Source organism: Rhodotorula graminis, assembly GCF_001329695.1.
Source record: "Rhodotorula graminis WP1 unplaced genomic scaffold RHOBAscaffold_2, whole genome shotgun sequence".
In the NCBI taxonomy this organism is placed as follows: domain Eukaryota; kingdom Fungi; phylum Basidiomycota; class Microbotryomycetes; order Sporidiobolales; family Sporidiobolaceae; genus Rhodotorula; species Rhodotorula graminis.
Genome location: NW_017264929.1, coordinates 1,190,684 through 1,213,543, shown reverse-complemented (window position 1 = coordinate 1,213,543; position 22,860 = coordinate 1,190,684). Strand labels below are relative to the sequence as shown.

At 67.9% G+C, this 22,860-nt stretch overlaps 12 protein-coding genes across 12 annotated transcripts; 8 read left to right on the top strand and 4 right to left on the bottom strand.

Moving 5' to 3' along the window:
* Positions 1–505: 505 nt before the first annotated feature.
* On the top strand, positions 506–1,721 carry RHOBADRAFT_64537 (40S ribosomal protein S17). The gene is made up of 3 exons (XM_018418507.1): positions 506–539; positions 991–1,071; positions 1,151–1,721. Coding segments are annotated over exons 1-3 (429 nt in total). The 5' UTR covers positions 506–537; the 3' UTR covers positions 1,497–1,721.
* Positions 1,722–2,135: 414 nt separating this feature from the next.
* Positions 2,136–4,230, top strand: RHOBADRAFT_51533 (uncharacterized protein; the record flags this gene model as incomplete). The annotated part of the gene is made up of 2 exons (XM_018415894.1): positions 2,136–2,281; positions 2,347–4,230. The coding sequence occupies exons 1-2, from the start codon at positions 2,240–2,242 to the stop codon at positions 4,228–4,230; spliced, it is 1,926 nt and encodes a 641-aa protein (XP_018273764.1). The 5' UTR covers positions 2,136–2,239.
* Positions 4,231–4,556: 326 nt separating this feature from the next.
* Positions 4,557–5,919, top strand: RHOBADRAFT_41710 (uncharacterized protein; the record flags this gene model as incomplete). Its single annotated transcript, XM_018413936.1, has 7 exons — positions 4,557–4,616; positions 4,683–4,734; positions 4,855–5,073; positions 5,161–5,399; positions 5,497–5,553; positions 5,624–5,764; positions 5,833–5,919. 7 exons carry the CDS (start codon positions 4,557–4,559, stop codon positions 5,917–5,919), a joined length of 855 nt encoding a protein of 284 aa, XP_018273763.1.
* Positions 5,920–6,089: 170 nt separating this feature from the next.
* Positions 6,090–7,680, top strand: RHOBADRAFT_51531 (uncharacterized protein; the record flags this gene model as incomplete). The annotated part of the gene is made up of 6 exons (XM_018415893.1): positions 6,090–6,181; positions 6,263–6,357; positions 6,424–6,541; positions 6,607–6,951; positions 7,032–7,187; positions 7,272–7,680. 6 exons carry the CDS (start codon positions 6,090–6,092, stop codon positions 7,495–7,497), a joined length of 1,032 nt encoding a protein of 343 aa, XP_018273762.1. The 3' UTR covers positions 7,498–7,680.
* A 114-nt stretch (positions 7,681–7,794) lies between these two features.
* Positions 7,795–9,216, bottom strand: RHOBADRAFT_31268 (uncharacterized protein; the record flags this gene model as incomplete). Its single annotated transcript, XM_018412954.1, has 4 exons — positions 7,795–8,233; positions 8,299–8,576; positions 8,644–8,939; positions 9,012–9,216. 4 exons carry the CDS (start codon positions 9,214–9,216, stop codon positions 7,795–7,797), a joined length of 1,218 nt encoding a protein of 405 aa, XP_018273761.1.
* Positions 9,217–9,444: 228 nt separating this feature from the next.
* RHOBADRAFT_51529 (uncharacterized protein) lies at positions 9,445–11,110 on the top strand. The gene is made up of 4 exons (XM_018415892.1): positions 9,445–9,532; positions 9,613–10,106; positions 10,210–10,656; positions 10,766–11,110. The coding sequence occupies exons 1-4, from the start codon at positions 9,484–9,486 to the stop codon at positions 11,075–11,077; spliced, it is 1,302 nt and encodes a 433-aa protein (XP_018273760.1). The 5' UTR covers positions 9,445–9,483; the 3' UTR covers positions 11,078–11,110.
* Positions 11,111–11,273: 163 nt separating this feature from the next.
* Positions 11,274–13,195, bottom strand: RHOBADRAFT_41706 (uncharacterized protein; the record flags this gene model as incomplete). Its single annotated transcript, XM_018413935.1, has 10 exons — positions 11,274–11,489; positions 11,576–11,716; positions 11,803–11,843; positions 11,912–11,926; positions 11,996–12,290; positions 12,395–12,437; positions 12,520–12,716; positions 12,904–12,955; positions 13,030–13,071; positions 13,155–13,195. 10 exons carry the CDS (start codon positions 13,193–13,195, stop codon positions 11,274–11,276), a joined length of 1,083 nt encoding a protein of 360 aa, XP_018273759.1.
* A 148-nt stretch (positions 13,196–13,343) lies between these two features.
* On the bottom strand, positions 13,344–14,581 carry RHOBADRAFT_51527 (uncharacterized protein; the record flags this gene model as incomplete). The annotated part of the gene is made up of 2 exons (XM_018415891.1): positions 13,344–14,138; positions 14,203–14,581. 2 exons carry the CDS (start codon positions 14,579–14,581, stop codon positions 13,480–13,482), a joined length of 1,038 nt encoding a protein of 345 aa, XP_018273758.1. The 3' UTR covers positions 13,344–13,479.
* Positions 14,582–15,164: 583 nt separating this feature from the next.
* On the top strand, positions 15,165–18,707 carry RHOBADRAFT_33872 (uncharacterized protein). Its single transcript, XM_018413151.1, has 9 exons — positions 15,165–15,212; positions 15,549–15,617; positions 15,680–15,698; positions 15,773–15,796; positions 15,858–15,929; positions 15,996–16,326; positions 16,402–16,581; positions 16,665–17,135; positions 17,210–18,707. The coding sequence occupies exons 2-9, from the start codon at positions 15,595–15,597 to the stop codon at positions 18,628–18,630; spliced, it is 2,541 nt and encodes an 846-aa protein (XP_018273757.1). The 5' UTR covers positions 15,165–15,212; positions 15,549–15,594; the 3' UTR covers positions 18,631–18,707.
* Positions 18,708–18,873: 166 nt separating this feature from the next.
* RHOBADRAFT_51525 (uncharacterized protein) lies at positions 18,874–20,273 on the top strand. Its single transcript, XM_018415890.1, has 5 exons — positions 18,874–19,036; positions 19,149–19,155; positions 19,228–19,840; positions 19,917–20,022; positions 20,088–20,273. The coding sequence occupies exons 1-5, from the start codon at positions 18,985–18,987 to the stop codon at positions 20,186–20,188; spliced, it is 879 nt and encodes a 292-aa protein (XP_018273756.1). The 5' UTR covers positions 18,874–18,984; the 3' UTR covers positions 20,189–20,273.
* Positions 20,260–21,885, bottom strand: RHOBADRAFT_51524 (uncharacterized protein; the record flags this gene model as incomplete). Its single annotated transcript, XM_018415889.1, has 6 exons — positions 20,260–20,422; positions 20,490–20,956; positions 21,033–21,222; positions 21,282–21,565; positions 21,656–21,725; positions 21,803–21,885. 6 exons carry the CDS (start codon positions 21,883–21,885, stop codon positions 20,320–20,322), a joined length of 1,197 nt encoding a protein of 398 aa, XP_018273755.1. The 3' UTR covers positions 20,260–20,319.
* Positions 21,886–21,979: 94 nt separating this feature from the next.
* RHOBADRAFT_51523 (uncharacterized protein) lies at positions 21,980–22,792 on the top strand. The gene is made up of 3 exons (XM_018415888.1): positions 21,980–22,170; positions 22,396–22,536; positions 22,624–22,792. Exons 1-3 carry the CDS (start codon positions 22,105–22,107, stop codon positions 22,723–22,725), a joined length of 309 nt encoding a protein of 102 aa, XP_018273754.1. The 5' UTR covers positions 21,980–22,104; the 3' UTR covers positions 22,726–22,792.
* Positions 22,793–22,860: the final 68 nt, after the last annotated feature.

Genomic DNA, 22,860 nt, shown 5'->3' with positions numbered 1-22,860 from the left:
AAAATAGACACGTTACTTACATTGGTTCGAGTAGTATTGCTGGTCTCGACGGCGTCGCTAGCGATCAGGTCCAAAGACTACGTGTCGGCCATTTATAAGCACCAAGCCCGTCGAGCTCTCCGGAGACGTCTTCAGGGTTCGGGGTCGACCGCGGCTTCGAGGGCGTAGCCCCACCATGAATATCTGCTGGTGTGTGTCTGCTGCGATGGTGACAGACTGCGAACAAGTTCTACACCGCGGTCCGGGAGCTGAAGTACCAGCGCGACTCCACCCGTTAAGCTCCCCTCCCTCAGCACCCGCACTCCACGTGCGCCCCGCTCGAGGCGGCCGACACCGAGGGGGGGCCAAGTCGACGCACTTACCTGGCTACAACAAGGGGGAGGGTGACTTGCGAGGGGACGAAGTGGAGAGCAAAGCGACGAGGGAGGGGAGCTTTTCCCGGCGGAGTCGAAACTGGCACCCAAGCTCCACCGACCGCCGCCCCCCTCTTGCTCCCCGTCCGTCTCTCTCGCAGCCGAACCCCTCCCGCAGATCAACATGTGAGCTACACCATCGCAACCGCCGCCTTCTCCCACCCCTGTCGACCGCCCCACCGACCTCGAACGACCTCGACAACCTCCCCCGCCGACCCTCGACTTTTGCCCTCGCCCTGCCAGCCCACCACGCTCCGCACCAGCGTCCCTGTCGGCCCCCTCGATCCCGTACCGAGCAAACCGCCGTCCGAGCGGTCTTGGTCCCGCACCGCTGCGCCGACGAGTGCGCGACCGAGTGCCGCGCGGGCGGGCGAGCTGCGCTTGAGCAACCCGGCTCGCGCTCGGCACAGCGCACGGTGGAGCGGGCAGCAGGGCAGGGCAAGGTGCTGTGGGCACAGCAGTGGACACGGCAGGCGACGCACGGCGGGCGTGCACCGCCGCCGGAGGACGACGAGCACCTATCCCCCTCGTTGTCGACGACCTCCCGACTGACCCTTGCGCCCGCTCGCGCCAACAGGGGCCGTGTCCGCACCAAGACCGTCAAGCGCGCCTCGCGCGTCGTCATCGAGAAGTACTACCCTCGCTTGACCCTTGACTTGTGAGCTCCACTTCCTCCCTCGTCCCGACCTCGACCTCTCGCCCGCCGACTGACCCTCTCGCGTCCACCCTCGACACAGCCACACCAACAAGAAGATCTGCGACGAGGTTGCCATCATCCCCTCGAAGCGCCTGCGCAACAAGATCGCCGGCTTCACGACCCACCTCATGAAGCGCATCCAGAAGGGCCCCGTCCGCGGCATCTCGTTCAAGCTCCAGGAGGAGGAGCGCGAGCGCAAGGACAACTTCGTCCCCGAGGTGTCGGCTCTCGACACCCAGGGCGTCCCCATCGACGTCGACGCCGACACCAAGGACCTCCTCAAGTCGCTCGGCTTCGACGCCCTCCCCGTCAACGTTGTTGCCCCGGCCACCAACCAGGACCGCCCGTACCGCCGCAACGTCGTCGGCCTCGGCCGTCGCGACTAAGCGCGTCGCTCTTGGTCGCGTCCTCGGTTCATCGTCGTCGGTCGTTGGTTCGCCTCGGTTCGGGTCGCACGGCACCTCGTTCCCGCCCGTGCGTTTGGCTAGTGCAGCAGCGGCGGAGCGGCGAGCGGCGGCGCACGGCGAGTCGGACGGCGCGGTGGTGCTTTGTTGTAGCGATCGATGGCTGGGCTGGGGCGTTGCCATGGCACGCACGAGTACCCAAATCCCGACGACGAGAGGCTCGCGCGCGCTCAGCTTCGCTCGAGAGCTCTTCCTCCTCATGCACCGCCTCCCTGTCCTCCCGGGCTTTCGCAGCAGAGGGTCCCTGTCGTGCATCTCTGCGCTCACCAGCTGTCCGAGGAGAGAGGCTGCCGCAGCCGTCGCCGAGGGCCAAAGTCGCGCGTGCGAGAGGCTTCGCTCCCTCCTCTCTCGCTGTCCCCATTCACAGTCTCGACGCTCTCTCGACCAGCGTCGCCGTCACCGCCGAGCGCACCCAGCCCGAGCGCGAGCTGCGTCCCGCCGGCCCTTCCTCGGCCGCACCCCTCATCTCGCCCGCCCCACGACCCCGAACTTCGGCACCAGCTCGCACCGTCGCCCTCGTCCTCCAGCCGGGCTAGTCGCCTGCCTTAGCCACCGCACACCAAGCGCACGCGTCCACGCCCGCGCCGGGCCACCCGCACGAGCGCGCAGCCGTCGAGCCTCCGCCCGGCTCGCCTCCTCCCGCCGACCACGAGCAGCTGCGCGCCATGCCGACCCGCCGAGAACGCGTCAGGGCCTTCTTTCGCAAGGTGCGCCCACCTTTCTCTGTCTATCGCCCCGGGCCTATCCGTTGACCAGTCTCGTCTGCCTGCAGCACTTTGTCCCCGTCGAGCCCGTCGCTCATGCCCCCTCGCCCGGCTCGTCCACCCGAGCCTCGCCCTCCCAGACCCGCTCGAATTCTCGCCCCGCAACGCCGAGGAGCCACCACCCGCCGAGCGGCGTCACGGTCGCCGACCGGCCCATCACGCAGCCGCGCGAGCGCCGGCGGCGCAGACGCAGGCGCACGGCGAGCCCTGTGGGGCTGCCGCTCTACTCGCAAGAGCCGCAAGAGCAGGAGATGACCCTATCAAAGAGCGTCGACCCGGCCGCGTCCCAGGTCGACCTGTCGCTGTCGCGCGCGACGACGGGCGAGGGCAGCTTTGTCGGCGACTCGGAGCTCGACGGCGAGGGCGAGGGCGACGAGGGCGGGCTCGTCGACGACGACGAGGAGGACGAGCACTCGTTCTTTGCGCGGCCGAGCATCGACGTGTCGGGCGACGGCGCGAGCGGTCAGCGCCGACCCGGCTCGATGCTCCTCTCGGCGCCCCTGGTCGTTGGCCGCCCGCGCTCGGCGAGCGAGCCCCTCGGCGCCGGCGCCGGACGCCGCGGTCGCTCGGGCTCGAGCGCGTCGGGCGCCGTGCGGCCGGGCATGTCGCCGTACCTGTCGCACACGCCAGGCGGCTCGTCGCCTTTTGCGTCCCGCAGCGGCCTCATCGACCTGCCCGTCCGCCCTTCTTCCCCTCCTTCGTCCTACCTCTTGTCGTCCTCCGTTCCCGGCACGAGCACGCCGCCGTCGTCTCGTCCGTCCTACTTCTCGCACCGCTCGTCGCGGTCCTCGCCCATCAACGCGCTCGCGCCACCCTCGCCGCCGCCGACACTCGGTCGCCCTCGCGCATCGACGCTCCAGCGCCTCATGGGCAGCAGCGCCAACTCGAGCTCGTCGTCGCTCGTCCTTCCGCCAGGACCCGGCGTCGCAGGTGCGGGCGCGGGCAGGAGCCCGTACGGCTCGCTCGGGTCGCGCGCGAGCTCGAGCACGATGAGCATCCGCGACCAGGGCATCTCGTCGCCGTTGCCCAACTCGTTCGTCCACTCGAGCTTCGTGTACCCCAAGGGTGGGCCGACGCCGCAGCAGGTCGCGTTCCTCTCGTCGCGCGAGTCGCTCGGCGCGTACGGCTACGGCCCGGGCGTCGCGCTCCCGCCGCCTTCGTCTGCGGCGCATCGCGACGCTGCGGGCGACGTCGACCAACCGCCGGCGTTCGAGCCGGGCGTGCCGACCGGGCTTGCGGCGCCGGTCGCTGCGTCGTCGGGTCAAGGCGGCGTGCGAGGGAGAGCGAGGAGCGGCAGCGCGGCGAGTGCGACGAGCATGGGCAGTCCGCTCGCAAGGGTCGTCACGCTGCCGCAGGACGGCGGCGAGGCGGACGTCGATGCGCGCGAGAGGGTCGACACCGCGGCGACGGCGGTCCCGGAGCGCGAGCGTGTGACGGCGCCAGTCGAGGCGGCGCCACCTCTGCCCGCCCTCGAGCTGTCGGCCGAGGACGACGTGCCGCGACTGCCGGCCCTCGAGCTCGACTTTGGGTCGCTCGCGCTCTCGATCCCGTCGCCCTCGCCTTCCTCTCCCTCGCCCTCACCTCTCCCCGCAACCGCCACCTCGTCTTCGTCACCACCTTCCATACGCGCAACGCGCCCGCCTGACATCGTCACGTGCGCCCCGACGCCCACAACGAGCGCCGCCCCGAGCCCGAGGCTCCCTGCCGGCGCCGGCTCGGCCGGCTTTGCCTACGCGCCGCCGTCACCGCCGCCACCGCCCATGTTTGGCGCACGCGTCGCCGCGCAGCTCGAGGCGAGCGCGAGTGAGACGAGGAGAGCGGCGTGGGAGAGTCGAGCGGGCGAGGTCGAGGTCGACGACGAGGACGAGGTCAAGGCGGGCAGGGCGCTGTGAGTGCGGCGCCGTCGCTGGGTGCCCTGAGGGTCCAGGGTCGAGGTACACTGCCTCTCGCCTGTCCACGTCGGGCGGTGGGCGCTGTCGAGGCCCGAGTGCGTCGTCCTCGGCTTGTCGGTCGGACCCCCTGTCTCTCGTCCACCGTCTATTTTGTAGCACTCTGCAGCCCTCTCTGATGTCGTAGTGAACACGCCCGTCCCTTACAGCAGGCTCTCGTCCGCCCTTTGCGAGAGCGTCCGGCTCTCGTCCCGCCGAGCCGAGCGACGAGAGGACGAGAGCCTCCCTCCCTCCTCACTCACCCGCTCAATCGACTCGCGCTGCACACCATGAGCTCTACTGTCTCTGTCTTCAAGCCCGACGTGTTTGCCGGCAAGGTCGCCTTCGTTGTGCGTCCCCCTCCCTCTCGCCGCCCCACTTTCATCTGGCCTGACGCTTCCCTCCCTCACACGCAGACTGGAGGCGGATCGGGCATCTGCTACGGCATTGTCAAGCAGCTCATGGCCCGTGCGTCCATGTCCCCTCGCTCTCGGCATCGACGTCGCTGACCCACTCCGCCCACTCCTCCCCCTCTTCCTCCTCGTCCCTCCTCCCGTCCCGCCGGCTCTATCCCTCTCGCCCTCGCAGACGGCTGCAACGCCGCCATCTTCGGTCGCCGCCAGAAGAACATCGAGGACGCGGCGGCCGCGTTGAGCAAGGACACGGGCAAGAAGTGCATCGGCATCAGCGGCGACGTGCGCAAGCTCGACACGCTCCAGGAGGCCATCAAGCGCACCGTCGCCGAGTTTGGCCGGATCGACTTTGTCGTCGCAGGTGCCGCCGGCAACTTCCTGAGCCCGCTCGCAGGTGCGCCGCTCGTTCCCTCCCCCTACCTCGCTCGTTCCCTCCCCCTACCTCGTCGCGCTCACATCTGACGACCCTGCGCACCCACAGGCCTCAGCGCCAACGCCTTCAAGACGGTCCTCGAGATCGACACCCTCGGCACGTACCACACGTTCAAGGCGACGATCGACGAGCTGTGCAAGACCAAGGGCTCGATCCTCGCCATCTCTGCCACCTTGCACTACACCGCCACCCCGCTGCAGGCGCACGTGTCGGCGGCCAAGGCCGGCGTCGACGCCCTCATCAAGGTCATCGGCGTCGAGTACGGCCCGCGAGGGGTGCGCGCCAATGTGCGTCTGAGCCTCTCTCTCTCTCTTCGTCCTTCCCGCTCGCGTACGCCTCGGGCTCTAGCAGCGGGCGCAACACTGACCATCTATCGCTCGACAGATCATCGCCCCTGGACCGATCGCCGGTACCGAGGGCATGGACCGCCTCATGCCGAAGGTCCGTCTTTTCGTCCTCTCTTCCTCTCGCCTCGAGGCCTCACTGACCGTCCCCTCTCGCCCGGCCGCAGGAGCTCGTCGCCGAGCACACACGCGCCATCCCGCTCCAGACGTACGGCTCGATCGACGACATTGCGCAGGCGGCAACGTTCCTCTTCTCGCCCGGCGCAAAGTACATTACGGCGACGACGCTCGTCGTCGACGGCGGCAGCGTGCGTCCCTCGTTCTCCCTCTCTGTCTCTAGAGTACGACCCTGACCATGGTCGACCGTTGCGCGCAGTGGCATACGTCGCAGAGTGTTGGCGGCAGCGGCGTGTACCCGGACGCCTTCCTCCCGGGCGGAGAGAAGGCTTTCTCGAAGCTGTAGTTCCTCTTGTCAGTGCCTCGTTGTCTGTATCGACTGTTCTGTTCTCCCGGGCCTGGCTCGCGTCTGGAAAAGTGAGACTGGCTTCGTTGTCGTCGTCGTCGCCCGCCTGGACCGCGGCTTCGGTCGCTCTCGTCGACCTCGCTCCCTGCCAGCTTGACGACTAGCTCAGGATGGCCATCTGGGACGGCTCTTCGTCTGCCTTGCTCTCGCGCGTCGGTTCCACCCACGGGTGGCTGAGCGCGACGACCCCCCACCCGGCCGTGTGCGTCCCCGCTCCCTCCTCAGCCTCGCAGTTCCGTGGACCGTACAGCTGACCATGAGCCCCGTGCGCATCCCTATCTAGGCCCTTTTCGATCTTCGCCATCGCGCACGCCGTCCGCGTCGCGTGCGCCTACCGTGGAATCGCTCGCGCGGGAGGGTACGACAAGCAGCTCGGCAGTGCGTCCTCCTCTCTCTCTGTGGACCGCGGTGGAGCACGCGATTGACCCTCTAGCATGCCCCCAGACCTCCAGGCCGCGCTGGTCCCGCTCGTCCTCATCCTCGGCGGCTCGACCGTCTCGAGCGTGCTCCTTGGCCTCGTGCCGGGCTGGGTCGTCACGCCCATCCCTGTCGCCACCTACGGGTGCGTCCACTCTCTCTCCCATCTCCGAGGAGGACCCACCGAAGCTGACCTGGTCGCGACCGCAGGTTGATCCCGCTCCTCGCCGCCAAGACGGGCCTCGTGTCGCTCATCCTGTCGCTCCCGACCTTGCCGCGCGAGTCGCTGTTCTGCGTTGTCGACGGCTTCTCGCGCATCATGGGCATGACGACGCTCGGCGTCGACGTCGTCCTGACGCACCCGAACGAGGCCGTGCGCTCGTCGCCGTGGGCCATGATCCTCGTCGCGTTCCTGTCGGGCGGCGGCGGCGGCATGCTCGTGCCCATGTTCAAGATGTTCGGGCCCGAGTGGGGCTTTACGACGACGCCGGCGTTCGTCAAGAGCGGCCTGCCGATCGACGTATGGAGCGCGGCCTTCATCGGCTACGTCTACGCGTGCGTCGACCTCCCTCTCTCTCTCCGTCGACCCTCTTTCCTCTCGAGGCCTCGTTTGACTCTCTTTCTTCGCTCTACAGCACGCTCATCGACGCGCACCCTTTCTTCCGCCGCCCGGTGTCGTACCTCCTCGCCAACGTGCCCGCCCTGCGCCAGCACGTCTTTGACGTCCCCAAGGGCTACCTCGGCGCGTCGGTGCGCCGCTCTGCGCTCCTCCAGCCCGCAGAGGCCAAGATGTGCGTCCGGCACCTCCTCCCCCCTCGAACCTCGCCCTCTTCGAAGAGCCGTATTGACCCCCCTTTTCCGCCCTCTCACCACAGCTTCTGCGCCCTCCTCCTCACCGCCATGCTCTTCACCTCGCGGCTCGTCCTCCCCGTCGTGCGCCGCACGCTGTCGTCGTCGCCCTCGGCGTCGTCGGCCAAGGCGGCGGCGCAGAAGCAGCGCAAGCAGCTCGCGGCGGGCGTGCGCGACGCGCAGCAGGCGGTCGCGAGCGGCGTGCAGGGCGCCAAGAGCAAGGCGGGCGTGCGCGAGAGGAAGACGCAGTAAAGAGGCGCGGCGGACTCGAGGGTCGAAGGACCCGTCGCGAGAGGAGGGGAGCGAGCGAGGACGAGAGAGCGAGCTGCGACCGAGGCAGGGAAAGGGCAGTGAGGGCGAGGCTGAGGGGGTTGGACCAAGCGAGTAGATCTGTGCCAAAGCAGTGACTGCAAAGAAACGAGTCTCGTATCGTCTTTCGCCCCGCGAGGGACAGCGGTCGCCTCTTTCTCGGCCGCGCGCTTCCTCTCGAGGTTTTGGCAGCGTGAGTCTATGGCACTGCAACGACGGCCCGATCTACGAGCGTCTCGTCTACTTGAGCAGCTCGGTCAAGCGCTCGACGACCCTCTCGCACTCCTGCCTTGTGCCGACCGTGATGCGCAAGCACGCCTCGCACCCGACCTCGTTGCCGCGGAACCGGACGACGACCTGGTCCTGCTCGGCCATGTGCGTGTAGACGCGCTTGGCGCGCTCGTTGTCGGGCTTGCCGTCCTCGCCGCCGACCTGGGCGAGGAGGAAGTTTGCGTCGCCGGCGCCGGGGAGGGCGAGGATCGCAGGGAGCGCGGCGAGTTGCTCGGCGAGGTAGGTGCGGTTCGAGATGAGGGTCGCGATGTTGGACCGGAAGGTGGTCAGGCCCTCGGGCGACAGGGCGCGCAGGGCGAGAGTCGCCGTCGGCGTCGAGATGTTGTAGGGCGCCTTGACGTTGTTGAGGACCTGGATCAGCTCGGGCGACGAGATGGCGATGCCCAGGCTGCGTGCGTCACGAAAGCGAGTCAGGTTGGTGGGTCACCGAAAGAGAGAGGGAGGCGGACGCACCGGATGGCGGCGAGGCCAAAGCCCTTGCTGAGCGTCTGCATGATGACGAGGTTGCTCCAGCCCTCGTTGACGAGGAGCTCGACGGCGCTCTTGCTCTTGTCGGCAAAGTCGATGTAGGCCTCGTCGACGACGACGAGGCCCTCGTAGTCCGGGTTGGCGAGGATGGCGCGCACGTCGTCGAGCGGGATGAGGGTGCCCGTCGGGTTGCCCGGCGAGCACAGGTAGATGAGCTTGATCGGGTTGTCCGACTTGGCGGCGGCCGACAGGGTGCGGTTGATCTGTAGGGGCGTTCTCTTGAGTCAGTCGCGAGTCGTGGGAGGAAACAGAGGGGGAGGTGGGGCGCACCTCGTCGACTTTGGGCCTGAAGGCGCCGCCCTCGACGTCGAGGTTGACCTTGACGATGTCGACGTCGTTGACCTGGGCACACACGCTGTACATGCCGTAGGTGGGCGGGCACACGAGGGCGCGGTCCTTGGCCGGAACGCACGCGATGCGGAACAGGAGGTCGATGACCTCGTCGGACCCGACGCCGAGGAAGAGGTTGTGCTCCGAGGGGAGGCCTCGCAGCTCGCGCAGGCGCTGCTTGAGGTCGTAGTGGGTCGGGGACGGGTAGCGGTGCAGGTCGAGGTGGTCGAACGAGGCTGTGCGGGTGGGAGGTGAGCTCGCGGGGTTGCTCGGGGGAGAGGGAGGGGAGGAAGGGGGAGGGGACGGACTGTCGATTGCGGAGCCGTTCTGTGCGGGCAAGGCGTGGCCGAGAGCGTTCTCGTTTGCGTCGAGGAGGATGCCCTGGTCGTAGTCGTCGCGGGCGCAGCGGTAAGGTGCGAGGGCGAGGATGTTTTTGCGGATCGCGCGGTCGATGTTCCAGTGAGCGGGCTTTGGCTTTGTGGGTGCGAGTGGTGGCGGGGCTGCGGGCGGCATGGCGGCGGCGGCGGGCGGGAGTGGGTGGTGCGATGAGGAGAAGGGAGGTGGCGGAGGAGGGTGAAGGAGCGGTGGCAGCTGATGGGTGGTGGGCTCGGTGGGCTGAGCGTGTGGTGTGCTGGGCTCTAGGGAGAGCTACAGGCTGTGCAAGCGACAGAGAGCGAGTGAGAGAGAGTCAAGATGAGATGACGGACGGACAACCACTCGGATGACTCCCTCTCGCTCTCCACCCGTGCGCTTGCCTGCTACGCTAGCCCGGCTGCGACCATGCCCACCATCCACGAGGTGCAGACACTCGCAGGCCACACCGATCGCGGTCCGTCTCCCCCCTCCCTCTCTCTCCTCCTCCTCCTCCTCTCTTCACTCGACTCACTCACTCCCCCGCCCCACCTACAGCCTGGCACGTCGCATGGAACCCGGCTCAACCCACCCTGGCCTCGTGCTCGACCGACAAATCCGTCCGCCTCTACTCGTACTCGCCCGACCCGACCACCGCCTCCCCCTCGTCCTTCCGCCTCGCGTCCACCATCCCGACCTCGCACACCCGCACCGTCCGCTCCCTCGCCTTTTCCCCAACCGGCGCAACCCTCGCCACCGCCTCGTTCGACTCGACCGTCGGCGTCTGGTGCCAAACCGATGAACACGGCCTCGACGACGGGCCCTCGCACTCGGCCGCGTCCAACTGGGAACCCGTCGACCCGCTCGAGGGCCACGAGAGCGAGTGCAAGAGCGTCGCGTGGAGCAACGACGGCCGCCTCGTCGCCAGCTGCTCGCGCGACAAGAGCGTCTGGGTCTGGGAGGCCGTCGGCCCCGCAGACTTTGAGTGCCTCGCCGTCCTCATGGAGCACTCGCAGGACGTAAAGTCCGTCAAGTGGCACCCGACCGACGAGGTGCGTCCCGCCACCTCTCTCTCTTTCTCTCTCTCTCTCGCCTCTCCCTCTCCCTCCCTCCTCGACCCACACTGACCCCCTCTCGCTCTCCCACGCGCCGCAGCTCCTCGCCTCGGCCTCGTACGACGACACGATCAAGCTGTACGCCGCCGACCCGTTCGACGACGAGTGGACCTGCATCCACACGCTCGCCTCGCACCGCGGCACCGTGTGGACCCTCGCCTTTTCGCCGTGCGGCACCTACCTCGCCTCGGCCGGCGACGACTGCTCCATCCGCCTGTGGGAGCGCGTCCCCAAGGGCATCGTGACGGGCGACGCGGGCGAGGCCCGACCAGAGGACGGCGGGCGCATGGGACCTTGGAGCGCGACGGGCGTCCGGGTCGGGCTCGGTGAGCGGTACGCGTGGGAGGAGAGGGGCGTCATCGAGGGCGCGCACGAGCGCACCATCTACGCCGTCGACTGGCAGAAGGGCGGCGTAGACGAGGGCGAGGGCGGCAGGGGCAGGATCGTGACGGCGGGAGGCGACGGGCGCATCAACGTCTTTCAGATGGTGCGCCCCACACTCTCTCTCTCTTCCTCTCTCGACCGAGACTTTCTCCCTTTCGTGTGACTCTCTCGTTCTCGCACTGATACGTCCTGCCCGTCCTCATCGCCCGCAGACCGCGCCACCACCCGACGCTCCCTCAGCCGGGCCCTCCTGGTCCCTCGTCGCGCGCGTCGACGACGCCCACGGCGTCTCGGACGTCAACCACGTCGCGTGGTGCGTCCTCGACCCGGCGCGGGCGGCCGCGACGCTGCGTGCGCTCGAGGGCGGCGAGGACGAGGACGAGCCCGGTCGAGGAGAGGAGGACGGCGACGAGGCGAGGGAGCAGAGGGATCGGGACGACGGCGCGAGGTGGAAGGGTGCGAGGGACGTGTTTGCGAGTGCGGGCGACGACGGGCTCGTCAAGGTGTGGCGCGTCGAGTCGTAGCTGCTCGCTGCACCTCGTTGCTCTCTCCCTCTCTTTTTCGCTCGACGACACGGCCCGAGATCTCTCGACTCGCTCAATCACGCGAGAGGATGGAGGAAGAGTGAGCTATAGATACAGCATGAGAAATTACGGCGAGAGAACTATCGACAAGGGGTATCTGCAGCTCGTCCTTCCTCGCTCGACTCGGTCCTGCTCCTCAGCACACGATCCTCGGCGCGCCCTCGCCCGAGTACGTGCTGCGCTTCTCGATGATGGGCGCGTGGTCGGTGATGGTCTCGGTCTTGGACAGGGTCGGCCCGAGCTGGTGCTCGTCCTCGGCGTGCCCGGGTGGCGGCTCGAGCGTCGCCGAGGTCATGCGGCGTGGCGAGGCGGCGGCGGGCGAGGGAGGGCGGGAGACGGCCGTGCGGAGCCACTGTGCGGTCGTCCGGCCTGGTCAGTCAGGGTCTCGCACGACAGGGCGCGCGAAGGGCGAGACGAAAGAGGACGACGGCGACGCACAGGGTGGTTGAGCGCCTCGGCCGCACTCGGTCGCTCGTCCTCGTCGACCGTCAACAGCTGCCGGATAAAGTCCTTGGCCTCGTCCGACACGTCGTCCCACGTCCGAGGAAAGTACAGCTCGGTCGTGCGCGCCTCGTGAGCCTGCGAGGGGGTCGAGACTCAAGTCGTCAGGGCCTTGCGCGACGAGGATGAGGCATCTCGAGAAGTGAGAGGAGGGCAAGACGTACGAGTTCTTCTGGGTCGGTTTTCTTGTACGGGAAGCGGCCGCCTGTGTAGAGAGAAGACGACGAGGGTCAGCTCGCGAGGAGGGCGGAAAGAGGTCGAGCGCGTGCTCACCTAGACAGCAGAAAGCTGCGAGGCGGGAGCAAGCTCGAGTAAGTACGCGCTCCAGAGGAAGAGGGAGGCAAGGGCGAGACGCACCGATGACGCCGAGGCTCCACACGTCCGCCTTGAGGCCGTACCCTCTCCCTCGCCCTTGGCCGTTGACGACGCCCTCCTCCGGGTACATCTCGGGCGCCGAATAGCCCGCACTGCCCGCCACCGTGTACAGCCTGCCGCCGTTGCGCTCGACGTACGCCGCGAGGCCAAAGTCGGACAGGACGAGGTCGTCGTGGCCGACGTCCGGGTGCGAGCCGGGCGGCGTGCGGTAGAGGACGTTCTCGGGCTTGAGGTCGCGGTGGATGATGTTCTTCGAGTGGAGGTAGGTGACGCCGTCCTGTATCGAGAGAGCGGCGGGCGTGCGGCGAGACGAGCGGGAGGGAGGGAGCGGGCAAGGGTCAGTTCTGCCGGCGAGAGCGGCGCTAGGTGGAAGGGACGCACAACGAGCGCGTACATGACCTCTCGGGCTTCTGCCTCGGAGAAGCTGCAGCCACAAGAGCGAGTCAGTGGCACGGCACGGCAGAAGGGGAGGAAGTCGAGGACAGAGGACGAGGACGCGCCGATACCCAGGGCTGTCGATCAGGTGCTCGAACAGCTCGCCTCCCGCCGCGAGCTCGAACACGAGGTAGTACTTGCTCGAGCTCTCGTACCACTCGATCGTCTCGATGATGTGCGGGTGCTTGAGCTGGAGGAGCGTGTTCTGCCGAAACACCTGCTGCTCGTGGTCGCGGATGCGCTCCTTCGGGATGATCTTGATGGCGACCTGTAAGGACGTCGCGAGGCGCAGGACGAGGCGTAGCGGACGTGGGCGAGGAGAGGAGGGAGCCGGACGGGTGGGCGGGAAGTGGGGAACGGTCAGCGCTCGTCGAGCGTGGGAGGGCCGCGGCGGCGCGCACGCCGAACAGACTCGCACGCAGTCTCTGAGGAAATGGGAGAGACGATCGACGCACCTCCCTGCCCGTGTCGAGCGCGGTGGCTTGTTTGACGACGGCGAACCCTCCGCTGTTTCGGCAACCGTCGCGAGGGTGAGCTGGGCCGTGCGCAGGACTGGAAAGTGTCGAGAGAGGTCGACGTACACGCCCAGGGTCTGCTTGATCTCGTAGTGCTTCTTGCGGTGGCTGCGGCGGGCGATGAGCGCATCGCGAGGTGATGAGGGCGGGTCAGGTCGCTGCGACGCTGGGAGAGGGCGAGGGGGACGCACTGTGAAGGCGGCTGGCCCGTGATGTAGTCTAGCAAGTGCATCGTGGCATCAAGCGTGGTCGGACGAGCTGCGATGAAGACGAGCGACGAGCCGACGGCTTTCGTCGGCGAGTTCGCCCGCGGTCTTCTCTTCCTCAACAGGCGTCGCTCTGCTGTTGCGGGCGCACATTCACACTCTCTCTTTCGAGACGCACGAAGACGGCGAGCCCCGAAAGCGAAAGGCGAGAGGTGTTCTGGGCGACGCTCAGGCTCTCTCTTCTCGCGCAGGCGACGACGACGACGACGAGCGCGGTCAAGTGACGAGTCGATCGCAAGCTGCTCGACATCTACTCGTGCTCCTCGTCCTCCCGCCGCTCCCGCTCCGCCTTGAGCGCCCGAGCGAGCCACCAGAACTCGTGCGAGACGAGCTCGCGCGACTGCGGCTCGTGGCTGTCGCCCTCGTCGAACAAGACGCACAGGCCCTGCTCCTCGAGCTGCGGCACGTCCAGTCGCGCCATCTGGTCCACGCCCGCCGCCGGAAAGACGAAGACGGACGGCCGGCGCTCGCGCAGCTGCTCGCGACGGACGCCCGCGTCGATCCTGCGCCGGGTCGACCTGGTCATTGACGGCGTGTCGATCGAGGTCGGGCCGTACAGGTTGTAGCGCACGACGACCTCGCTCGTCAGGCCGTGGTAGCACAGGCAGGGCGGCTCGTCGCTCCACGCGAGAGGGTCGTGCGCGCCGAGCGACCGGTCGTCGGTCTGGATGACCTCGAGCTGGGCGAGGATAGGCGGCAATACGACGACCTCGAGCGAGAGGAACGTCCCCTGGTCTCTGACGCCGCAGAAAAGGAGGGCGCGGAGGCGAGGGAGGTGGAACGGGTCGAGCCACCTTTCGAGGAGGTACTTGGGCGCCGAGCTGTCGCGAATCGCCAGTTGCTCGAGCTGAGGAAGGGTCGGCGACGAGTTGGAGAGGTAGACCTGCCACAGGGAGAGGCGCCGTAAGTCTGCAGGACGAGGCTGGGTCAGAGGAAGTCTCGAGGGGGGGAGAAAAGGAGGTTCGGGACGCACTGCTGTGGCTCGCGAGCGGGAGGATCGAGCGGTAGGTGCCGCTCAGTTCGATGTGGACGATGTTGGGCAGGATATCCGCGACGGTGAGGACGGCCTCGTCGTGCTCAGTCCGGGCTTGCCACGGCACAGTGTAGACCGAGGTGAGCCCGCTCGGCGACCCGGCCGCGACGCGTCGTCGCAGTTGAGCGAGTTGTTCGACGCTCTTGAAGCGGACCTGGCGCCACAGGAGCGGCTCGACAAGGCGGTACAGGTGGCGCGAGGCGAGGCACAAGCTCAAGAGCGTGCTCTGCCTCGTGCGGTAGCCGCGTTGGTCGAAAGCGGGCTCGGCGATGTGCTCGAGGACGGCGAGGAGGACATCGTCGTTGAGCTTGTCGGACATGACGAGGGTGGGCCGGGCTCGGGTAGAACGAGGTGCTGGTGGACGACAGCGGGGGTCAGGGAGGTGTGCAGGGAAGGAGAGGGAGGAGGGGAGACGCACCGAGCGACGACTTGCGAACGGGTCGGTGCGACGACGAGAGGGCAAGGAGCAGAAGAGAGAGAGAGAGAAGCACGAGGCGAGCTCGGCGTTGTCGCGGAGACGGCGCGGAGGAAGAAGCGAAGGGACGGACCGGCGAGCGCGCGAGCCTCGTCGCCCGCCGGAAAGTCCGCGAGAGGCTCGAGTGCCGAGTCTCGCGGTTTGTAGCAGCGGTCGGCCGTAGCAGAGCAGCGGCGTGCGCGCGACGCAGGGCGCGAAGCAAGGCGCTGGGAGGGGGAGCAAGAGGAGGAGCCGCTGGACGACAGAGCGAACGTCGCCTGCTCTTAATCGGGGCGCAGCGCGCAGCTGACCGGCCGCATGTAAGCCCCCATGACAAGCTGAGCGTCGAGCGGGGCGGTGAGAGGCGAGCGAGAGAGTTCCCCCGCGAGCGGGACGAGGCGACGAGGGACCACTCTGCACCCGACGCTCGCCCCGACCGAGGACAGCTCGCGACTGCTGCTTGCACCCGCACAGCCCCGACGCGGCACCGCACAAGGTGCGCACACCTTCCCCTCGTCTCTCTGTCGCCCCTCGTCGTCCGCCTCCCCCTCCTCGCCTCATCGCCCACTCGCCGCACTCCTCGGCACACCCTCCCGACGCGCACGAGTACCCCTGTCCCTGCTTCTGGGCAGACCAACAGCACGGCGCACAGCTCGAGCCAGAGCCCCGGCGAGGTGGGCCACGCAGCTCCCGCCCGCACTCGCCTCCACGGCCAACGAGCGCGCCGTCCTCGACGGCAGGCTGAGCGGCCACGAAGACGCCGTGGCACCTCGGCACATGTCCCACGAGGTGTCGAACGCACACTGATCCTCGGCTTGTGTCCCCCTCACAGCTCATCTTCTTCATCGCACTCGACCGCCAACTCGGCTCTTCGCAAGATGCGTATCGTCATCAAGGGAGGGTGCGCACACGCTCTCTTGCCTCTCGATGATTCGACGACTGACCTGAGTACCCGGCCCGCAGTGTCTGGAAGAACACGGAGGTGCGCCCCCTCGACCTCCTCCCCCTCTCAGACCGCCAAGCTAACCTGTTCCTCCCTCGCCCGCGCACTCGCAGGATGAGATCCTCAAGGCGGCCATCGTGCGTCCCTCGTCGGCTCTGTGCCAGCGATCATGGACTGATTCTGCCCTCGTGCCCGCAGTCGAAGTACGGCAAGAACCAGTGGGCCCGCATCTCGTCGCTTCTCGTGCGCAAGACGCCCAAGCAGTGCAAGGTCCGCCCACGCTCCCCTCCCAGTCTTGACTGTCGTGACAGGCCCTGACCTTGCCTTCTCTCACAGGCGCGCTGGATGGAATGGCTCGACCCGGCCATCAAGAAGACCGAGTGGTCCAAGGAGGAGGACGAGAAGCTGCTCCACCTCGCCAAGCTCATGCCGACCCAGTGGCGCACCATCGCCCCAATCGTCGGTCGCACCGCCAACCAGTGCCTCGAGCGCTACCAGAAGCTCCTCGACGAGGCCGAGCGCACCGAGAACGAGGAGCTCGGCCTCGCCGGCGTCGACGACGCGGGCCCGAGCGCCGACGATGTGCGCCGTCTGCGCCCCGGCGAGGTCGACCCGGATCCTGAGAACAGGGCGGCGCGCCCTGACCCGATCGACATGGACGAGGACGGTGCGTCCTTCTCCTTCCCGACTCCTTCTCTTCCTCCCCGAGCCGAGTCGGGTGGCCGGCGCGGTGCGGCAGCAGTGGCGGCGGTGCTGTCCGAGGCGCGTGCCCGTCTCGCCAACACGCAGGGCAAGAAGGCCAAGCGCAAGGTTCGCGAGCGGCAGCTCGAGGAGGCCCGTCGTCTCGCCATCCTCCAGAAGAAGCGCGAGCTCAAGGCCGCCGGCATCCTCATGCGCGCCAAGCCCAAGAAGAACGGCATGGGTGCGTCCGCCTGCCCTCCTCTCGTTCTCCTCGTCTTCGCTCGAGCCGCCGACCTGACCTTTTGCCTTCTCCCCTCGCCGCAGACTACATGGCCGATATCCCGTTCGAGAAGCAGCCCGCCGCCGGCTTCTACGACACGAGCGCCGAGCAGTCGAAGCGCCTCGCCGCCCCGACCGGCCGCACCCTGCGCGAGCTCGAGGGCCAGAACCGCAAGAAGGAGCGCGAGGACGCCGACACGCGCGACAAGAAGCGCAAGGCCAAGGACGCCAAGGACGCCAACGCCGACGCCATGTCGCACTTTGTCCCGAGCAAGGACGCGCTCCTCCAGCAGCGCCGCGAGGAGCAGCAGATCTCGAAGCGCCGCAAGCTCGTCCTCCCGACGCCCCAGGTCTCGGAGCGCGAGCTCGACGACCTCGTCAAGATTGGTCGTGCGGGCGAGCAGGCGCGCGCCATGGTCGACGAGAGCGGCAACGAGGCGAGTCAGGGCCTGCTCGGCGAGTACTCGGCGCTCGGTGCCGCCCGCGACGCACGCACGCCCAGGACCGCTCCCGAGTGTGCGTCCCTCTCTCTCTCCCGCTCTCTCTCCCGTCCTCTAGACCTGCATGCTCACATCCTCCTGTGCGCGCAGTCGACAACGTCATGGCCGAGGCGCGCAACCTGCGCAACCTGACGGCGCAGCAGACGCCGCTCCTCGGCGAGGAGAACACGCCGATGCACGAGCTCCAGGGCCGCACCGGCTTCGAGGGTGCGACGCCTCGCGGCGCCGTCGCCGCGACGCCCAACCCGCTCGCGACGCCGTTCCGCGCCGGCGCGTCGGACGCCGGCGACCCGAGCGCGACGCCGGCCTCGTCGGTCGGCGCGACGCCGCTGCGCACGCCGATGCGCGACACGCTCAGCATCAACGACGAGAACGCGTCGCAGTACGGCCTCACGCCGCGCGACGAGCGCCACCGCCAGAACGACGTCAAGCGCCAGCTGCGCGCCGGCTTCTCGTCGCTGCCGCAGCCCAAGAACGAGTTCGAGCTCGTCCTGCCCGAGGAGGAGGACGACGAGTCGGGCGCCGCTGCGGGCGACAGCGCCGAGGTGCAGGCGGCGATGCGCATCGAGGACCGCACCGAGCGCGAGGCGCGCCTCAAGCAGTTGCGCGAGCACGAGGAGCAGCTCGCGCTTGCTCGCCGCAGCCAGGCCGTCAAGCGCGGCCTGCCCCGGCCGCTCGACGTCGACGCGGCGGCGCTCCTCGCCCAGCTCGACCTCGAGGCGCAGGACGCGCCCGCCGACCAGCGCGAGGACAAGTGGCGCCGCGAGGCCGAGCGCGCCGTCACGGTCGAGATGATCCGCCTCCTCGAGCACGACTCGGTCGCGTACCCTGTCGCGGGCAGCAAGCGTGCCGGCGGCGGCAAGCCGGCCAAGCTCGCCGCCATCGCCGACGACGACCTCGCCGCCGCGCGCAAGCTCGTCCACGACGAGGTGGCGCAGGCGGCTGGCCTCCCCGGCGCGTCCGACAAGGTCCTGCGCCGCGCCGTCGCGCTCGCGCCCGAGGACTTTGACCGCCTGTGGCGCCCGTCGTGCGAGCGCCTGGCGTACGACGCGCGCACGGACCGGTACGTCGACAAGGCGTCGCTGTCGGACGAGGAGCGCATCGCGGGCCTGCGCAGCCTGATCGAGTCGAACCGCGACAAGATGGCGAGCGAGTCGGCCAAGGCGGCCAAGGTCGAGAAGCGGCTCGGGCAGACGCTCGGCGGGTACGTCGCGCGCAGCAAGGTGCTCGCGGGCAAGCTCGGCGAGGGCCACGACGAGCTCGCGCGAACCCGCATCGAGCTCGAGTCGTTTGCGCGCCTGGCCAACAACGAGGACGGGGCCGTCGTGCGCCGGCTCGAGGCGCTGCGGGACGAGGTCGACAAGCTCGAGCGCCGCGAGCGCGAGGGCCAGGCGCGCTTCAAGGAACTGCTCGACCTGCAGGAGTCGCTCGAGCGCGAGTGTCAGGAGCTCGAGCTCATCGAGGCCGAGGCGCTCAACGAGCGCGCGCTCGCGTCGATGGAGGAAGAGTGAGCGCGAGGAGGGGGAGGTGGGGGTTGTTCGTGCTTTCGCGGGTCGCGCCCTGTGCAACGCTGTACATCGTCTCCTTCTGTCTCTGCCCTGTGCCCCTCTGGCGTGCCACGAGAGCGAGAGGGTCGGGGTTGCCGGCGACGCGTCCGAAAGTCCGGACCTTCTGAACTTCGTCGCGCGCTCGCGCTTGATCTCGTCGCCGCCCCGCTCTCTCTCTCTCTCCACGACAGCTCGCCGAGCCAGCCTGCGCAGCACACGCTCACCTGCACGCCACACACGCCTATCTAGCCAACCGCACCCTTCGAGCTCGCCTCGGTCGTCGCTCCACCTCGTCGAACCTTCACACGTCGTCGCAAGATGCTCGATCTCTCGCTCCCGACCTCGATGGACGGCTTTACCAGGTCCATCTGTGCGTCCACTACCTCTCCCTCGCCCACCCACGAGCGCACGCCCTGACTTGCCCTGTTGCCTCCGCACCTCTCCCACCCTCGCCTCCTCCCTCGCTCCCCAACCTTTCGCAGCGGTCATGTACGTCGACCCGGCCTCGCCGCCCTCGAGCTCGCATGGAACCAGACACTGACCCCGAGTCCCAACCTGCAGCCTGACGAGCGAGATTGGCGACCGCACCTTCCTCATTGCCGCCATCCTCTCGATGCACCATCCTCGCGTCACCATCTTCGCCGCCGCCCTGTCGGCCCTCGGCGTCATGTCGTTCCTCTCGGCCCTCCTCGGCAACATCCTCCCCGGCCTCTTGCCCAAGCAGTACACGACGGCCGCCGCCGCCGTCCTCTTCTTCGTCTTTGGCGCCAAGATGCTCAGCGAGGGCCTCGAGATGGAGGGCGGCGAGGCCGGCCGCGAGAAGCTCCAGGAGGAGCTGCGCGAGGTGCAGAAGGAGGTCGAGGAGGCCGAGGAGGAGGTGACGGGCCGGCCGGGCGGGCTCGCGCTCGACGACATGGAGGAGGGCCGACGAGCGACGGGTTCGGCCGCGCACGCCGAGTCCGACGAGGGCCTGCCGCAGCCGGTGACGGGCCGCGCACGGAGCAAGAGCCTGTCCAAGGCCAAGGACAGCGCCGTCGCGAGCGTGCGGGACGGCGTCAAGAACCTCGCCCAGCTCCTGTTCAGCCCCATCTTTATCCAGGCCTTCATCCTCACTTTCCTCGCCGAGTGGGGCGACCGCAGCCAGATCACGACCATCGCCCTCGGCGCAGCGCATGTGCGTCCCCTCCATTTTCTTTCCTCGCGCCACGAGCCAGCGAGACTGACCTGCCTTTGCCTCGCCCTCCCTCCAGAACGTCTGGATCGTCACGTTCGGCACGACCCTCGGACACTCGGTCTGCACGGGTGGAGCAGTCCTCGGCGGCCGGTGGATCTCGCAGCGCATCTCGCTCAAGCACAGTGCGTCCCCTGTTCGCCCTCGAGCCTCTTCGCATCGTCCTCCTGACACTCTTTCTCGCGCGCAGTCACCCTTGGCGGCGCCGTCCTCTTCCTCATCTTTGGCATCATGTACTCGTACGAGGCGTGGTACTTTGTCGAGGAGCCGCTCGACGCACTCAAGTCGTAAAGACGGGGCTCGAGCGCGAGGGGTGGAGGCTCGAGAAGGGCTTTCTTGGGGCGGCAGGGCGTAATGCGATACCTTTAGACTTCTCTAGCAGTACAACACGAGAGCACGGAGAGGCAGAGAGCTACACTGGTTCAATCAAAGACGCTCGCGTCGTCGTTCTGCGGCCGCTTGGCCATCTTGGCCCGGTCCTTCTCCTCTCGAGCCGCCTCCTCCTCGGCCTTCCGCTTCTTGTACCTGCGCGCGCTCGACGAGTGTCAGTGCGCGTGCTCGCCACCGAGATGAGAGAGACGAGGCGACGCACAGAGCGCTCTTGGGGTCCTTCTCCGGGTTCCTCGCCCACTTGAGCCGCCGGTCCACCTCGCGCACCTTGTCCTTGTCGACCGGGTTGCGCTGCTGCTCCTGGATCATGCCCTGCACCTCGTCGAGCAGCCGCAAGAGCACGTCCTGCTCGAGCTGCTGCGGCTCGTCGCCCTTGTCCTCGCCCCTTGCTCGAGGCGCTCCCTCGCCCTCCTCTCCCTCCTTCTTGACCGCGCTCGTCGGTCCCGCCGGCGCCCTCCTCGCCTCGCGCTCCTCCTTCTGCTCGCTCGCGCCCTTGCCCTTGGCCGCGAGCCACGTCTCGACGGCCGAGCGGTCGGCGATGCGCATGCACGCGAGCGCGATTTGCGACGGGGCGTACACGAGCTCGGCGGGCGAGAGGCGTGCGGCGCGCAGGAAGGCCTGAGCGCGAGGAAGGGCCGACGCAATGCTCGATGAGGGGACGCCGGTCGTCTGCGGACATGGATGCGGCTCGTCAGGATGAGAGAGACACGGCGCGAGAGAGGAGACTGAGGGAGAGAAAGCGCACCTGCATGTCGAGGACGAGGCCACTCAGGGCCAGGTGCGCGTGATGCACCTTGTACTCGAAGTGGAGCGACTGCGAGACGAGGAACTCGAGCGCGAGGATGTCGGCCGGCAGGACCTTGACCTTTGCCGCGAACGTGTCGATCGAGATGGCAAAGTTCTCGGTCTTGGTCGCGAGGAAGACGCAGGTGAGCCTGTACAAAGTCCGAGAGTCAGTACGTAGTTATGCTCGAGAGGGAAAGGCGGGACGGACATGATGTCCTTCGGGTGATAGTCCATCGCCGTGTTGCGGAGGTAGAAGCGCTTGAGGTAGCTGAGGGCCGTCGCCGTCACCATTTCGGGGAACTTGAAGGCGCCGCACAGCCCGACGGCTTGCTGAAGGTAGTACGCGACGAGAAGCTGCTCGTCGGCGACGCTCAGGTACTCGATGTCGGCTGGCGCAGGAGGTGTCGCAGGCTGCGAGGGCGGCTCTGACGTGCTGCCGTCGGCGGTAGCGGCTGGTCGGTCGCCCGTCGACTCGGTCTGCGCTTGCTGTGCCTGCGAGGGGGTCGAAACGGCATCAGATTGGGCGCGAGAGGGACGAAAGGGAGACGGGCGGACCCTTTCCTCCTCCCACAGGGTGCGCACACGCTCGACGGCCTGCTCGTTGAGGTCTTGCCGGATCTTGTCGAGCTGCTCCTTCGAGAAGCGCCAATTCCTGGTGCACGGCGAGGGGTGTGTGAGCTTGCGGCGTGTCATCGGTCGGAAGGAGAGGAAGGGACGAGGGAGACGAACCGGTACTGCGACGATTGGTGGTAAAGCTGGACGGGCTCACGCCTGGAGGTACTCGTAGCGGTCTGGTCGAGCTGTACTGCCATCTTGAGCTGCGTGGAGCGAGAGAGAGCGGGCGAGAGGAGCGAACCTGGGGACGCGAGCCGGCTCTCCTCGTTCTCGTCACTGTCTAGACCGAGTCGACCAGTGCGCAGCTCCTGCACGCTCCACAGCTGTACACAAGCACCTGCGACCCGCCCCCAACCCACCACGCGAGCTGCCCGCCTCGCCCGCCTCCGTCTCGCATCCTCATCAAACTCGCCGCCATGAGCCAGCCCGACAAGTCCAGCTTCGAGCGCGAGCGCGACAGGCTCATCGCAGAGATCGCAGATGTACGTCCCACCCCTCCCCCCCTGTCGTGCGAGGGTCGTCTCGCTCGTCTCGCCCTCGCGCTCGTCGAGTCGCGGTCAATAGCGCGGTCGAGGGCAGCGAGCGCACGACGTGATGGCAAGGGGGCGGCTCGAGCCGGCTTTACGACGATCTGGAGGACAGCCTTGCGCAAGGGACCAGCCTGGAGGACCTGTGACGCTCACCTCGCCTCGTCGTCCTCGTCGCAGAACCTCGGCAGGTGCCTCAACAACATCAACACGCTCAACCGCAACATCGAGAACGTGACGTCCGTCGGCAACTTCGAGTCGGTGCACGACCTGTGGTCCCAGTTCGAGGACGTTGTCGCGCGAGGCTCGTACGACGAGGCGGTGCGCTCCCCTTTCTCCTTTCCTCTCTCTCTCTGTCGTTTCCCCTCCGACGAGCGGACCAGGGCTGACTCTCTCGTCGACGAGCAGGTCCGACAGCCCGACTCGATTCTCAAGGGTTCTCGGGCGCACGAAGACGCGGGCCTTTCGCCCGAAAGAGGAGAAGAGCGGGCGACGGGCGAGGAGGACTGAGGGCGGCGCGAGAGGGTTTGTACGGGTTCGAGCGCGTGCTGTTGTCATCATCATTAGTCTCTCAGTCTTTCCCTGAATCCTGCGAGTCACCGAGAGCGATGGATGGAGCGCAACGCTCCGTTCGCTCGACCTTGA

Bases quoted from the DNA above. Each gene is read 5' to 3' on its own strand.
- RHOBADRAFT_51523 (XM_018415888.1), top strand. From the start codon at position 22,105: ATGAGCCAGCCCGACAAGTCCAGCTTCGAGCGCGAGCGCGACAGGCTC. The intron at 22,171-22,395 runs GTACGTCCCACC...TCCTCGTCGCAG, and splicing joins TCATCGCAGAGATCGCAGAT to AACCTCGGCAGGTGCCTCAA. The intron at 22,537-22,623 runs GTGCGCTCCCCT...GTCGACGAGCAG, and splicing joins GAGGCTCGTACGACGAGGCG to GTCCGACAGCCCGACTCGAT.
- RHOBADRAFT_64537 (XM_018418507.1), top strand. The intron at 1,072-1,150 runs GTGAGCTCCACT...CCCTCGACACAG, and splicing joins CCTCGCTTGACCCTTGACTT to CCACACCAACAAGAAGATCT.
- RHOBADRAFT_33872 (XM_018413151.1), top strand. From the start codon at position 15,595: ATGCGTATCGTCATCAAGGGAGG. The intron at 16,582-16,664 runs GTGCGTCCGCCT...CCCTCGCCGCAG, and splicing joins GCCCAAGAAGAACGGCATGG to ACTACATGGCCGATATCCCG. The intron at 17,136-17,209 runs GTGCGTCCCTCT...CTGTGCGCGCAG, and splicing joins GCCCAGGACCGCTCCCGAGT to TCGACAACGTCATGGCCGAG.
- RHOBADRAFT_51529 (XM_018415892.1), top strand. From the start codon at position 9,484: ATGCCCACCATCCACGAGGTGCAGACACTCGCAGGCCACACCGATCGC. The intron at 10,107-10,209 runs GTGCGTCCCGCC...CACGCGCCGCAG, and splicing joins AGTGGCACCCGACCGACGAG to CTCCTCGCCTCGGCCTCGTA. The intron at 10,657-10,765 runs GTGCGCCCCACA...CATCGCCCGCAG, and splicing joins GCATCAACGTCTTTCAGATG to ACCGCGCCACCACCCGACGC.
- RHOBADRAFT_51525 (XM_018415890.1), top strand. From the start codon at position 18,985: ATGCTCGATCTCTCGCTCCCGACCTCGATGGACGGCTTTACCAGGTCC. The intron at 19,841-19,916 runs GTGCGTCCCCTC...CCCTCCCTCCAG, and splicing joins TCGCCCTCGGCGCAGCGCAT to AACGTCTGGATCGTCACGTT. The intron at 20,023-20,087 runs GTGCGTCCCCTG...TCTCGCGCGCAG, and splicing joins GCGCATCTCGCTCAAGCACA to TCACCCTTGGCGGCGCCGTC.